The sequence below is a fragment of the Mobula birostris genome, chromosome 3, assembly GCF_030028105.1.
Source record: "Mobula birostris isolate sMobBir1 chromosome 3, sMobBir1.hap1, whole genome shotgun sequence".
In the NCBI taxonomy this organism is placed as follows: Eukaryota; Metazoa; Chordata; class Chondrichthyes; order Myliobatiformes; family Myliobatidae; genus Mobula; species Mobula birostris.
The window spans coordinates 195773225-195789527 of NC_092372.1; the positions used below are offsets into that span (position 1 = coordinate 195773225).

The 16303-nt window shown below is 38.9% G+C and overlaps 1 protein-coding gene across 4 annotated transcripts in view; it reads right to left on the bottom strand.

Annotated features, from left to right (window-relative positions):
• Window positions 1–469: 469 nt before the first annotated feature.
• The window catches only part of nrp1a (neuropilin 1a), a 195539-nt gene continuing 179705 nt past the window's right edge, over window positions 470–16303 (bottom strand). For all 4 annotated transcript variants that reach the window (XM_072253978.1, XM_072253977.1, XM_072253976.1 and 1 more), the window contains 5 exons: window positions 13215–13385; window positions 8434–8705; window positions 6611–6707; window positions 4880–4933; window positions 470–3388 (listed from right to left, as the gene is read on the bottom strand). In XM_072253978.1, the coding sequence (XP_072110079.1) occupies window positions 3102–3388; window positions 4880–4933; window positions 6611–6707; window positions 8434–8705; window positions 13215–13385 (881 nt within the window). In that variant the 3' untranslated portion in view covers window positions 470–3101. The remainder of the gene's footprint in view (window positions 3389–4879; window positions 4934–6610; window positions 6708–8433; window positions 8706–13214; window positions 13386–16303) is intronic.

The window sequence follows — 16303 nt, forward strand, 5'->3', positions numbered from 1 at the left end:
CGACCCAGGGACTCAATTTCAAAGACTCTGCAAATTACGTTCTCAGTTATTTATTTGTTTGTCTGTTTGTTTATTTATTTGTATGTGTGCAGTTTCTCTTCTTTTGCACATTGGTTGTTTATCAGTCTTTGTTTGTCAAGTCGAGTCAAGTCAAGTCGCTTTTATTGTCATTTCAGCCATAACTGCTGGTACAGTACACAGTAAAAACGAAACAACGTTCCTCCAGGACCATGGTGTGTAGTTTTTCATTGATTCTATTGTATTTCTTTGCTCTACTGTGAAAGCCTGCAGGAAAATTAATCTCACGATAGTATATATTGACATATACGTACTTTGATAATAAATTTACTTTGAACTTTGAATATGGTAATCAACAATTGTAATCTGGCAAAAACATTTTAATATTCAAGAAATATACTTAGTGTACAGCTGAATAAATATAAGGCAGGAAAACCATTGTGAAAACCCTTCTGTTTAATGCACAGCATAGAAATATATACATATAGCAGATCTTCCTTTGATAAAATACAAACAAATATGAAAATTACAAAGAAGGAAAGAACACTCAACTTTTTTTCAAAGATAGTTTCAAAAGTTTTACATCCAAACTTTCTCAGGAGTCTCCACAATTTCCATTTAAAATTCCCAGACAATTTTATTCAAAGCTGTGTAGGAAATTATTTTAATGTGAGAACAGCATATTCACTATTTTATTACTTTATCGCTCTGGACTGATATGATTGTTAGAACATCATATGAAGATATAGAAAGGCAATGGTTCTACATTTCCAACAAATGTTACTTCACTCTAAGCTGCATTATCTTGCATTCCAATGATTTCCATTCTCCTTCAGAATTATGCCTCTAATCATGATGAAGTAACTATAACAAATAAAACATAATTGGCTCTTTGATATCTGCAAAATCAATGGAAATTCTTAGAGCTATTTTAGTTCTACTCAGTGGCATTTCCCATTAGCTCGATGTACCTTACTAGCTTTCGAGTGAGAATAATCATCTCAAGCAGGGTTTTGCTCAATGGCCAGGTTTACACCACAAAGTCAAGTGACAGAAGCCTCATCAATGATTCTCCTTAAGCTAACTTTCAGATTGTAGAGAATTATAAGATCGAGGTCAAGTACTTGCCAAAAGGAAACCCTCGATTACTTTATGGAGAATGGATAGTCCATCTCCTAATACATTTCTTAGCTTTCACTCACTGCAAAGTGATGCTTGCGGTGTTAGGAGCACAGGGGAGGGGAAATGATGGAAGAGAGAGAATAATATTGAACTCAGCTCTCTCAACATTCATCAGTCACTTAAGCAATTAGTAGTGAGATGGACATATGAATTTGCTGGTCTTCCATGTTTATGCAGATGGCGTAAAGGAGAGCACTAATGGGCTCTTAATATGAATCCTACAGAATGCTATTTTAATACTGCCTTAGTTGCAGATAATTAATAATACCTTTCTCTACGTTTCTTCTAATTTATATATGCAGTCTGATTCATGCTGTTTACCTAATGAGAAGAGATAATAGTACACAGTAGTTTATAATGCTATAAACCTTCCACAACATGCATCAGGAATTTCACTGTTAGACGATGCGGATCTGAATTGTCAATACAGGAATGCTGTCTGTCTGCACACACAACAGACAGTTGTTCATCTAAGTCTGCAGTGCTCCATAATTACTTGTTTTTAAAAAAAATCGTACTGTTGTACGGGTACTTTTTGTCACATATTTAACAGGTTTGAATGCTGATTTGTGGAATCACAACAGTTTTGCTGTTTGTGAATGATTTATCTAGCAATTGCTTCCATTGCTCATTTAATTTGATTGAGTGGCTCAGTGCTACTATCACACACCGTGAACCCTGACCTTGCTGACTGAACAGGAAACGTAGAATAAACAGGAATTGCTGAAGGCTGTTGTGTTTTTTCACACAGCCTTAATGGTCAATACTGGGAATTATAGGACATTGCAGCTCGCGAGTAGATTGTACTTCCAGTTCCCATCATAAGAAACCACAAGTAAGTACTGTAGGAAAATTTTAAATTTAATTGAATCTTTGGAAGGCAGTAGTCATAGATCTGAGTACAAGATACAACACAACAGTATGAATTGTCTAGGCTTTCTGTGTGTCAGGAGTACAAATATTTTGAGTTAAGGCTTTTTTCTTTTCATTTTTAAAGCAACACATTACACAAGCAATAATACCATTAAAAAAGTTTAGAGAAAAAATTCAGAAGAGAACCTCTCACAGCAATACAAAACATGAAACAATACGAGAAACATGTTGATCAACTGTATCATTATAGATATTTTTAATTATTGTTCAATAACATTTTTTTCCTTTTTACTTAAACTGCTAAAAAGAAATAAAATCAAATCTCTCCAACACCGTCCGTACAACACACTCATCTAAAGGAGAACAAGGAAAGAAAAATCAACCTTGTAGCGTGTATTTCAGTGCAAGCCATTGTTAATCCAGACCCCTGGCCTGGAGCCAATCACAATGTTATCAGCGTACAGGCAGTTGCCCTGTATAGCATGTTAACAAGTCTTAGTATTTACCCTTGTTATAAAGGATATGACCCCCTCCCCCCCTCAGCGTCCAGTGAGGCTTAATGCTAATTGTTTTCAAAATGGGGCAGGTGGGAAAAATTAAAATACTGCATACTCAAAGTATAAAATCTGGACTAATATACAAAAACATAGGTATTTAAAGCCCTTTGGAAACATATTCTGTGAAGCTAATTCATTATACAAATAGAATGATACAAATTTATAACTCTTTACAGAAAATGATAAATACTTGTAAAATGATCTCACTTGGTCTCAACACCAGCATTTGTTCATTTAAAACTTTAATTTAAAAATTAAAAAGCAGACTGTACATAATTCATTTCTTTTTACATAGCATCCCGTTTGATTGCTTTAACAGTTGCTCCTGAGAAAAGCTTGGCTCAGTCACAGACCAGCATTATCCAGAGCTCTTCTTGTCTTTCCAAAGACAAACAACTACAAAAAAAAATTCCACAGTTCCAGACGACCTTCCTCAGCCACTTAAACCCCACCCCCCCAAGTGCTCCTGTTTCATGCCTCTGAGTAGGAGTTCTGTGAGTTCAGCTTATCCTTTTTCAGTTTCACTCCGTCCACAAGTTCAAAATTGTAGCTCTCAAGTGCGGATAGATTCCTGTCAGCCAGAGCACTGTGCCAGCAAGCGCAGTACAGGACGACTCCACAGATGGCCCCCAAAATGACTCCCAGGGCACTCATCGCTATGATCGTAATAAGAATAGGGTCGAGGGTCTTCAGCATGTTTCCAGGACCTCCAGGGCTCTCATAGAAAGTTTTATCCGTGAAATCCTCAGGGTCTCCAGCTGTAATAAGTACATCGATAGTTTTTGAAAAGCCTGCTCTTCAGAATTATTTGCTTCTTTCTACATTAGTGATACATAATTAGGACAATGAAGGCCTATGATTGTACATTTTATACTCAGATTTGCAGGTAAGAATAAGAATTCAGCAAAAATATTCCCAGTTTCCTGAGAATTGATGGTGGAGAGGGAAGGGATTGCATATTTGCACTTGTAATGGCAAAGGATGGCACATTGAGAAATGAAAAACTTGTTCAATAAGATCACGGATAATCTGACCTTGACCTCAGCTATATTTTTCTGCCTATTCCCCAAGATCCTTGATTCATGTTTAAAACAACCCAGCACCTTCTGGACTTGCCTTTTACTTATTCTGCTCCTCCCCCCATTTCACTGCAGCTTAATATCTGCTTCATTTCTAAGCTCTGAAGTGCTATATTGTACCAGAAGCAGGATACAGAACCATTGTCGTGAATGCCAATGAACTCTAAATATTAAATCATGCTTAAAATGGATGCAATGAACGCAGATGCTGAAAATCTGAATAAAACAAAAAAATGCTGAAAAAAAATCAAGTTATGTGGCATCAGTGGAAAGAGAAAACAGGGATAATGTTTCAAATCAAAGATCTAGTCCTGATGACAAGTTGATGACTTGAAATGTTAACTCTTTCTTCTCTCTCCACAGATACTGCTTTATTTGTTGACTATTTCCAGCATTTTTGTTTTTACGTGTTATTTATATTTATTGAAGCTTCTTTGTGTTCTCTTGCTGTCTTGCCTATCCTTGTGTCATCAGCAAATAGACTACAGTGCACTAAATCCCTTCACTCAAGTAATTTTTATGGACTACAAGCAGCTGCGATCTCGATATTGACATCATTGGACCAGAGATCATGGAATGTGGTTCCCAGGGATCAACCACCTCAGAACAACATCAGACTCAGTCTGATCTTCTGAGAATCAGGTGCAGGTTCATAACCAGATCCAGACCTCGGTGAATTGTCTGACTGGCATAGGTCAGTCATTATAAAATAAGTCGAGCGCTTGTGGGTACAGATGTGACACTGCACAACACTGGAGCACTGTACTGGAGAAGTGAACATCAGGGATGTGACGAGTGGAGGAGCAAGTATTTGGACATGCATGGTTAATATAAAACCTGTTTCTCATAAGTGGAAGTGGTTTTGATTACAAAGTTGGCCTTTTCTACAAAATAGCTTCCCCCCATTGTTGTAGGCTTACAGCAGCTATTATCCTACCCAACTGACCATCATGCCCTCAGGTCTGAGACGTAGCGCAGGACTGGTTTTAGAATTAATTTCCTGTAACTAATGTTAAGGTTAGCAAGCTAAAGAAAAGGCAATAGACCATGTGTTGAGGAATATCGAAGCAGCATCAGTGCAAATCTTTGTCTTTTTCTGCCCATGGCCTGTGATAATAAACATGTTAATGTTCTGCTTCATTTGCTAGAGCAATGACTAAAGGGACTTACCAGTAGGAAAAATTGATGTAGAACCATCTGAACCTGGAAAGGCATCCCTGGGAGCTATATTAAGTTAAAACATTTGATTAGTGTAAGAAGTGTTCTGCGAAAGCAATTTTTCCTAAATTTCCTTTCTGCAGATACATTTAATCTATTAAATCATATATCTCTCTAATTATATTTCATTATTCATAAACGGGTCCACAAGAGTGTGTCTGATTCAGCATCTAAATTAGTGCTGGTGGAAGCTTTACATAGTCATATTCTTCTTAGATTCAACTCGTGTATAATCCATGGAAACATAGTTACAACACAATTGATTTTATATTCTACATTAATACCTGCTGATTCATAAAGATTTACAGCAAAACCTTCTGGATTACCCATTCAGCCTCATCTCCAAGGCATTTGGATCTGACCAGATCTTCTAGATTTACAATTTTCCAGCTCACAACGGAGGACGATTGAATTTTAGGCCGTATTTACCTCTAATCTAATCTTGATCTCAACCTGATATTTTGAGGAGGTCATTCAACAACTTCAGCCTTACTTGTTGGGAGCCAGTTTTCATGAATTGTGTGTGTTGGTTTTCAGGATCCAGTAACAGTGTCTCTTTCCTAAGGTCTAGCATCTAAAGGCTGAGGTTAGAGGTCTCAAAAAGGATGAGCACAGAAAAGCATACGTACACTACTGCCAGCAAGTTCTTGACACGATTTTGACTCAGAAATAATTTGGTGTTAATTGCTCACTGCTGGGTCGAGATATTGGAACTCCCGTACTGAAAGCCCTAAGGGCGTACAGTGACAACAGCCATCCAACGCAGTAGCTCTTCACTGCTTTCTCAAGGACTGTTAGAACTGGGTAAATGAAAGTGACTTTACCAGCAATGCCTATGGTAAATTAATAAATTAATAAAAGGCAGCAAGAGCCAGCTTCAACTCACAAGGTGATGGAGAACAAGTGGAATCTATTCATGGTGTGAATGCTTGCTTCATGCTTTAGAGCAAGGAGGGAAAGAAAGAGCCAACATGAAACTGTGATCCTAGATCAGTGATATGCCATTACTGTTATTGATCAACAAGGAAGTGTGTAACGTTACACTTAACTGAGGTCAGAGCAAGAGTCTAGCCTGAACTGTGGTCATGAAGCTCGTGTGCTGTGGACTTAAAGGCATCCATTAGTCTTGCAAGTCTTCACTTTCCAGGGCGCAGGCCTGGGCAAGGTTGTATGGAAGACCGGCAGTTGCCCATGCTGCAAGTCTCCCCTCTCCACGACACCGATGTTGTCCAAGGGAAGGGCATTAGGACCCATACAGCTTGGCACCAACGTCGTCGCAGAGCACTGTGTGATTAAGTGCCTTGCTCAAGGACACAACATGCTGCCTAGGCTGGGGTTTGAACTCACGACCTTCAGATCGCTAGTCGAACGCCTTAACCACTTGGCCACATGGACTACTTTAGGAAAATTACAAGTATACAGATCACCATTTCACTTCAACAGGCTACCGCAATTCAAGAAGGTTGATCTGAACCCCTTTCTGAAGGGAACTTAAGGGTGAGCAGTTAATGCTGGCCTTGCCAGTGACTCAGTCAACAAAAAATGGAAAATGGCATAATTGATTCCCAGGTGAAGTCCTTGTCAGGTGCCAGGCTCCGACAGTTGTGAAGGCTCTGGTAGAATTTCACTTGAAAAGACTTTAAAGAATATAAAACAAAGTAGCAGACTTTGCAGAGAACTCACCCATGCAGTCATTTGGATTCCCGTTGCTCACTACCTCCACATCGTGCACTGCCACTTCTCCTCGTTTACCTTTTCCTACGGTTACTTCCAGGCCAACCTTTAGAGAAAGAAGGTTTTAGAGGCTTGAGCAAAGTGACAGACACACAGTCAGAATCACAAACAAATGGCTTCATCTATAATCAAATAGTCAAATTCAAACTGTAATGCACAAGTTAATGGAAAATTCCGGTAAAATTTCAATCTGATTCCTGAATCTAACCAAAGAAATCAGCACTGTATCTCAGCTTAAGTTACTCAACACTGAACTAATTGTATGTCAGTGATTTGACAACAAAAGACAGTTTCCATTCACCATGTTTTATACTTCTCCCTGTAGCCCTCAGTTCTTGTTCACTTCTCTAAAATTTAATATTGTATTATCTCCTTGGCAGTTCATTTCACATGCCTTTAATGCCTGCAGTCTGGTGACATAGTGGTTAGGTTATTAGACTTGAATCTAGTCTATTGATCCAGAAATATACTGTAAGTTTGTAGACTGCTGCAGAATTTAAATTCAAGTAATAAGCCTGAAATAAAAAGAGCTAGACCTGTTTATGGTCATCATGTGATTACTAGGTCAGTGGAAGAACCCAATTGGTTCACTAAAGTTGTTCAAGAAGGAAATCTGCCACCTTTATTCCTCCTGGCCATTATCTCACTCCAGCTGATTCTGAAATAGCCCAGCAATCCAACAGATTCATGACGAATTCTGCCCCTGCCAATGTCCATATCCATGAAAAAATTAACATTAAAACCTCCCAACAGAGGGTGGAGAGTATATGGAACAAGCTGGCCAGAAAAAGTGGTTGAGGCAGGTACAAAAATTCGAAGTTCATAGTAAATTTATTATCAAAGAAACGTTTATGTCACCATATACTACCCTGAAATTCATTTCCTTGCTGACATTCACAGTCTATCAAAAAAGTACAATGGAATCAGTGAAAAAAAAACCTACACTCAAACAAATAAGGACAACCATTGAGCAAAAGAAAACAAACTGTGCAAATACAAAAAAAATAACGATACAAAAAAATAAAATTTTGAATCAAATTATTTCTGGGTCAAGATCGTGTCAAGAACTTGCTGGCAATAATAATAAATAATTAACAAATACTATTGAGAACCTGAGTTGTAGAGTCCTTGAAGGTGAGTCCATAAGTTGTGGAATCAGTTACTGTTGAGCTGAGTGAAGTTATCCACTCTGGTTCAGGAGCCTGATGGTTGATAACACCAGTCACTTCTACAACGAACTGATTTAAGAAGCACTTCGATCTTTGATAGGTACACGGATAGGCAGGGTTTAAAGATATATGGACTGAATGCAGGAAATTAAGAATTGCTGTGGTGGTGGGGGGTGGGGGGTCACCATGGTTGGATGGACACATTGGACCAAAAGGCTTGTATCCATCCTGGATTGTTCTACGACTCTATGTCTCTATCTATGCTTCTGCTTTTCATCTACTATGATGCCCCCATCTCAAACTTGTACATTCTAGCTTGTCACGCTGGAGGCTTCTCTTAACTGAAGAGTATAATGTTGAATTGTTAATATTTTTCTTGTAAATGTTGTTTCTCTGATGCCATGTGGCCGTGATGCTGAGGTGTTTCACATGTGCACACATGCAGTTGTGCATATGACAATAAAGTCAACTATGATTTTGACTTTGATTTGGGTAGGTAAATATTTGAACTATATTAAGATTTGATTATGTGATTCAAAGATATTTACTTTAAATATAGATTTCAAATCATTCTGTAATGCTTTAATGAACTCCTGGAGTTACCTGATAGCTGTGCGATGATCGTGGGAGCAGCACTCGTCCTTCCTGCCAGTGGCTACCCTGAGGTCCACCCACGGTCCAAAGAACATTAGTAGGTAAGCCACCCACCAGCTTCCTCTGAATCACATTCAAACTGCTGCCTTGAGTTCCACGGATTTGGTACCAAAAAACCAAGCAATGGCCATAATTCGCAAGTGGTAATGAAGGGCTCCATAGGCGTGCAAATTGTTCTTCCTTTTCTCCAATTTTTTCGGTGTAAATAAAATTGTCTCTACCTACATGGACACAGAAAAACACTTCCTTCCTTTAGTTATGATCAAGGAAGCATTGGACTAAGAAATAAAAACAAGGTTTATCACTGCTATTACTTCTATACTCCTGCACCAGCTCATCAATCATTGTTTGCTCTTAATTGAGTCATTAATATAAGGTATTAAATGATACCTAATCTTCCAAAACATCTATCTGTGTTCAGCTATTCACCATTCAATCCATTGTCTGTCACAGGGAAAATTTCTCTTTACTACGTCTCAGTCAAATAAATCCAAGATGTGCCATGGAGTGTAAATTTCTATCTCTAACTATCAGTGTAAATTTTAACACTGCTTCAAACTGGACACCTTGCACTTACTCATGACAATTGATCAATACCCTAGCTGTTCTTGTTGGAAGATTTTTCATTAAATCTTCCTTTCCTAGTCTCACTTGTTAATTCTTAGCATCTGCTTCTCAAACACACTGATTTTATAATACTCCTTTAAATTTATCTGTCTCTGTTAGGTTTCACTCTGTTTCTCTCTGCATGTTTCTTCAGCCTTCCACACCTTCAACACTCATTCATCTGATTTGCATCAGCTGTACTTTCCCCCTCCCTCCTCTTCATTTAAAATCAAAGACTTTGTTCTTGAGAATCCAAAACACATGCTAAATCCCTGGAGTAAATATAGAAGTGTAAGAAAGGAAAAAGAAAAGATACATAATAGGCCTTGCTCAACTTGGCTAGAAGTAACAAAGTCACAGTGATCAGTGCTGGGGCCTCAACACTTTACAATTTATGTATATGATTTGAAAGAAGGCACCAAAGTCATGGCTTCTGTATCTGCTTACGATACAAAGAAAAGTAGGAAAATAAGTTGAGAAGGGATTATAGATAGGTTAATTGAGAGGGAAAATACTGGAAAATGAGATGTAGGAAAATACAGAATTCTCCATTTTGACAAGAAAAATAAAATGAAGCAAACTGTCTAAATAACGAGAGGCAGCTCATATCCAATGCATGACTTACAAAGTCTAGCATTAAGTTACAGCAAGGTTTTAAGAAAGCTAACAGATCATTATTGCCTATTGGTAATTGAACTGAACTAAAGAATAGGGACGTTATTCCATTATATATGACACTGGTGACACCACAAATGAAATAGTGCATATAGTATTGGTCTTCTTACTTGAGGAAGGCTGTTAATGCATTGGAAGCATGTCACAGAAGGTCTACAAAACCGATGACTGGAAGGTTTCTTACAGGTTAGGCTTGTGTGCGATGAAATTTAGAAGAGTGAATGGGACTTGACTGAATTAGATAAAATCTCAGGGTGGGCATGGTGATTCCTCTATTTGGAGACTCTAGAACAAGGGATCAATAAAACAGTTGTGGATTTAAGACAGAGATGAGGCTTTTTTCCTCTCACCCAGGGTCATGAGTTGTTTGAGCTCTCTTCCACAAAGGTGGGGGTGGTGGTGGAAACAGAGCCTTGAATATTTCTAAAGGCACTTGATCACTGGGGCTGAAAGGTTACTACGGGTAACCAGGAATGCAGAGTTGACATTACAATTAGATCTTATTAGCTAACAAAAGTGGTTTGAGGGAGGTCTACAAGCTGTTCCTGCTTCTAGTGTTTTCTTCATGTTTCTCTGAAAATCATTCCACAACTAAAATTTGCCTGAAAACTAAACCATGTCTAAGTACTTCTTCAGGTCCAATTTGATAATTGTGTTTTATTTGTTATCATCTCTGGAGTGCTTTTGGGACAATTATAATATCAGCAGCACTATTTGCAGTTGCTGATGTATAAACCACCTAGATTGTCAGATATTTCATCAGTCGTAAGGTTAACAAACTGGTAGTCCAGGCTGTTGGATCCACAAGCCAACTGTGGAATTTAAATTCAGTTAATTAAATAATCCAGAATTTAATATAAAAGCTACTTTCACCAATTTGACATGAAATTACCAAAGTGATGTAAACCCTGTTTTGTTCACTACCATAATTCAGGGAGAAAATTTCCCACCTTTACCTGGCGAACACAGACCTGTCGGATGCGGTTGACTTTCAGTGTCATAAAATCTCCTTACATGGTTCAATTATTATTGTGGAAATGCTCCTATGAAGCATGTTGGCATGTGTTGTTATGGTGAAGGAGCTATGTTGATTGGAACTGATAGGACATAAAACAGTACCATATGGGGACAGGCCATTCAGCCCATGATGTCAAATTAAACTAATCCCTACTGCCTCTACTTGATCCATATCCCTCCGTTTCTGGCATATTCATATGCTTATCTAAAACCCTCTTGAACATCACTGTTATATCTGCCACTACCACCAGGGCAGCCAATTACATACTCTGTGTAATACAAAACTTCCCTGGCATGTATTTAATTTTTTTCCCTCTCAGCTTAAAGCTATGCTCTTTATATATGAGAGTTGGAGGAGCATCCATAGTTAAATAGGACAACTTTTCTTTCCCTTCAAGCAATTGCTTGCACACAATAGGGACATCAATGGTAGTGTAGCAGTTAGCATAACACCATTACTGCGCCAGCAATTGCACGTGGGTTCAATTCCACCACTGTCTGTAAGGAATTTGTACGTGACTATGTGAATTTCCTCTGGGTGCTCCAGTGGCCTCCCACATTCCAAAGACGTGCAGGCTGATTGGTCACATGGATGTAATTGCACAGTGTGTGCTCATTGGGCTAGAAGGCCATGTTACCATGTGGTATCACTAAATAAAATAAAAATAAATAAAATAAAGATGATTTGTTTTTAAACGTTGTTGTCTGCTAGATATTGAGCTGTTTTGGTTTGAGTTCTGTAAGGTCAATCCAAATCCTCTCCCTCACTAACCTCATTCCTATTCTCTCTGCCTCCACAGCCGACTGCATATTTAGACATATAGAAACAGTGCGATCTGATATTCTTTTTAAAAAAGTACAGACCTCACTCCTACTTATTTATTTGTGCGAAAAGTACTCAGTTTTAAAAGGAGAAAGCAGCTCTCCTCTCCCTCTCCCTTTCTTTTCTGCTTCCCTTCCTCCAGGCATTGCACAGGGGGATTGACAAGTTATTTTGAAATTTATTTTTCTCACCAATACTTTCCTCCCTCCCTGTCTCTGAAGGTTATTGCTAGCTGAGTTATGATCCCACTGGTGGCAACTGCTGGCTAGAACCCTCCTAGGTTATCATTCTGCTTCCGTGAGCTTTGAGCTTCTGTGTTCACTGGGGGATGAATTAACCTTGAGGGGAGGCAGTGTCCCAGTGAGAGCTGACCCCTCCCCATCCCACTAGGCCATTGCTAGCCGCCCATACTGGGTGCACTGAGGCTTGCTTCCATTTTCTCAGGTGAGATCGGCAGGAGCAGAGATCAAATCTGACATCTGTGGGAAGCAGCCAATTTCTTATCCAGCTGAACAGCTGACACATCTCAAAATAACAATCCTCTCAGTTCAATACTGAATTTAAAAAAGAATGTAATAAAGTTCTTTTCAGCTGGTTGCCAACAGCAACGAGCTGTTTGAAAACCTGTAATCATCTCAATTCAGGTGTCACAAATGTGAAATAGAACATTATGAAGTTGAGCACATTGTGACCAATTATTCTTGATTGTTCTAGGGTGACAGAAGATACTGCAGCATGATAAACCTGGAGAATTGATCCAGTGAGGTAGCTAAAGAAACTTAAATTCATATAATTAAAGAGCTCTAGAATAAAAAAGCTCGTGGCAGTCATGATGACCTTAAAACTGGTCATCATAAAAAAATTGGCTCATAAATATTCTTCAGGGAAGCTATTATGCCCCTGTCTGGCCGAAATATACTCCAAGTTGTTTCACAGAAACGTTATCCAAAGGGAAATGACAGCATACTATGAAGGAACTATTAGAAAAGTTGATCAACAGAGTGGGTAGATATAAAGGAGCATTTTAAAAGAGAACTAAGAGTAAAGATACTGCAGATGTTGGAAATTCAGAGCAACACACACAAAATACTACAGGGGATCTGAGGACCAGACAGCATTCATGAAAAGGAATAAACAGTCAATATTTTGGGCCGAGACCCTTCATTAGGACTCATCCAGAGTAGGGAGGCAATTTTAGATATTGCAGGCATAACACATTCTTCTAAAGTTGATGCAATTAAATTTATGAATATCTATCTGATCAGATTTTAAGAGTTGTGTAGGGATAGAGGAGAAAGGGAAAGCCAAAGCCATGGATGGGAATTCTAAAAGCAAAGTGATCCTAGTCTGGAAACCAAAGTAAACGTAAAGTAAACCAAAGGAAATCAGAGCTTGTTGCAAGTTAAACTACCGGGAGCAGCAGAGTTTCAGATAGAAGTAGGACAAAAAATATAAAAAAAGGACCTGCATGGTCGAGTCTTGAAGTCATAAAGAATGGATAGCTTTAGTCAGATAAGTTCCTGGGGGTCTTTCTCGAGAGCAGTACAGTCATGTAGCAAGTTGGATTCAAAGAAATGTCTTGCAGAGGATGTCATTTCACATTTCTTACCCATTGTATAATTTCCATCTGGCCCAGTAATGGTGGATTCACCTTTTCCAAAATGGACTTCCCACTTAAAGTCTGCGGATTCATCATGATGCCAGTCACAGAAGCTCTGTCGGGCCGTGCTCCCAAACTTACAGTTGAAACCAGGCGCCTCGTTGAAGGGAGGGAGACGACCTGCAAGATAGATAGGACTTCATAATTCACGCCGATCGTTGCAGTAGCTCGAAACACCAAAATATAAGAATAGCCTTCTAACAAACTTCAACAGATTCTGGAGATTCAGTGGATTGTATGGGTGCATCTACAGGAGGTGCTGTTTCAAGAAGGCATCTTCCCTCATCAAAGAAACCCACCATCTGGGCCATGCCATCTTCTCATAGCTATCATTGGCCAGGAGGTACCAGTAGCCTAAAGTCCCACACCACTAGGATCAAGATCAGCTGCTTCTGCTCAGCCACTTGGTTCTTCCCTACAACACTAACCATTTTGCACTAAAATGGACTTTATTTTTGTTCTACTTGTGTTCTTTCTTGAAAAAACTGGGTATAATTCGCATTTATGTTTTTCTTGTAAATGCTGCTTCTCGCTACCCCAGCATAATAAGAGACCCCGCCAACCCCAGACATTCAGTCTTTTCCCCTCTTCTATTGTCCAGAAGCCTGCAAGCACATACTACCAGGGCCAGGCACAGCTTCTATCCTGCTGCTATAAGGCTATTGAATAATTCCCTAGTACAATAAGATGGACTCTTCACCTCGCAGTCTATGTCGTTATGGTCTTGCATTGCACTTTATTCTGCATTGTTATTGCTTTACCTTGTCCATTGAGTATTAATCCGAACTGTACACACAAGCTTTTCACTGTATCTCGGTACATGTGACAATTATAAAGTAATTCCAATTCTAGTATGATGTTATGAGCTTGCAATGCTGCTACAATTAAGATCTTCAATGCACTTGTGCATATGGCAATACACCAGACTTTGACTACCTGGAACAAAACCAGAGTTGTGATGGGAAGATCATGTATTCTATTTGATAGACGGCCTGTAGGGAATGCCACAAGCCTTTCTCAGGACCCCAGCTGCTATTGATTTTGTTTTGTAAACTCTGCTCAATCAAGGTGTGAGATTTCAGTCAACTCACAAGAATGGAGACTATGCGACTTTAAAGTCAAACGTTACCATGGTAACCACAAATGGATCCATGGTATAAATTCAGTGTTATAGATTTTCATTGATTTTCGTTGGAGGTTCAAACTTGGCCTTTCCTTGCCTCAATGCACCATATTCCATCGACGGGTGAGGTTATTTTTACTATTTCTCTCAGTAACTACTAAGGAAGGCTGATGGTGGCAGAGAGCACTTGAAGATTTCGCTGTGTTCTGCCAGGATACAGTCAAATGTCACAGCCTGGAGAAGCCAGAATTCAGCTCACAATTGTTTAAAAGCATGATTTTCTTGCACATATTCGCTAAAATATGTACAGCAAAATCATGCAGACCAGACTTGATGTGCTGAGTGGCCTAATTCTGCTCCTATGGCCTTACGGTCTAAAACCAGATATTTCGTAACCAGGAGTCCCAGATCATAATAAATGAAAAAGCAGAAGTGAAGCTAGGAAACTACATTTCTTCATCAGCTGTTTATTTAATCTCCTCCTAAATGTTGTGATGCCTTGGTTTTGATGGCCACTGATGATAATTCATTCCAGCCTCAAATAAATGTTTGTGTAAAGCAAAAATATCTACTAACTTCCTCTTTGCTGTATTTAGAAGTGATCCAGATTTATGGCATCCCATCCACCCTTAGCTGATTTACTGATCAGTGGGGAAAATTCCTTTCATTTTTTCTGTTTTAAACCTAATTAGATCTTCCTTGACCTTCACTCCTTTGGTGATTACAGCTTCTTAGGGTCTCCCTGCGCTGTCAATAGGAGAGTGAGGATAGCTCTATAGTTTCCTGTTGTGCAGACTCATAAATCTACACCAATCTGCTAATGGGCCACCAGGAAAACTGACCACATAATATACTGGAATGAGAATTCCTTTGGTCATGATGTGGTGCAGAACAAGGAACTCACTAGTAAAGGTTTAATTATTCAACAGTCCACTAGTACTATTGACTGAAAATGTCGATCATTAACCCAAAATTTCCACCTACACACTAATTCTATTACTCAGGTTGTAAATATAAATATGAAGATTTGCTCTGTTTTGCTAAATGCTTACAATTAAATATAAACAAATGAATAAAATGTAAATGCACACTGTGCTGGTTTTCAGCTCCAACAACCTGCATTCAGTCCTGAGGTCTGGTCCTATCCAGGTGAAGATTGCATCTTCTCTGTTGGGATGATAATGGTTTCCCCTACATCCCAAAGAGCATGCTGGTTAGTAAGTTAATTGGCCATTTTAAATTGCCCCTGTGGTGCACAGGAGTGGTAGAATTTAGGGGCGGCTTATTTGAGATTCAAGATTATTTAATGTCATTTCCTGCACACAAGTGTAATGAGAATGAAGTAATTGTTACTCTGAATACAATGCAGCACAAAAAACAAACACAAAATATAAAGAACACAATAATATTAACAAAAAACATACAATAAATATAAATACATAAGATAAGTAGCTTATATACTGTAGATCAGCAGTCCCCAACCACTGGGCCGCGGACCGGTACCGGGTCGCAAAGCATGTGCTACTGGGCCATGAGGAAACAATATGAGTCAGCTGCACCTTTCCTCATTCCCTGTCACGCACTGTTGAACTTGAACATAGGATTGCCAACTGTCTCGTATTTGTCGGGACATCTCTGAAATTGGGCTAAATTGGTTTGTCCTGTATTCCCCCCGCTAAGGTACAGCGTTCCTATGAAACCTTTCGTGCCGAAATGGCGTGAAGCAAAGAAGCAATTACCATTAATTTATATGGGAAAAATTTTTGAGCATTCTCAGACACAAAAAATTACCTAACAGATCGTACCAAATAACACATAAAACCGAAAATAAATAACACTAACATTGTAAAAGCAGGAATGATATGACAAAATGGATAATGGATCTGAATGTGTGGCTGAGGAACTGGCGCAGGAA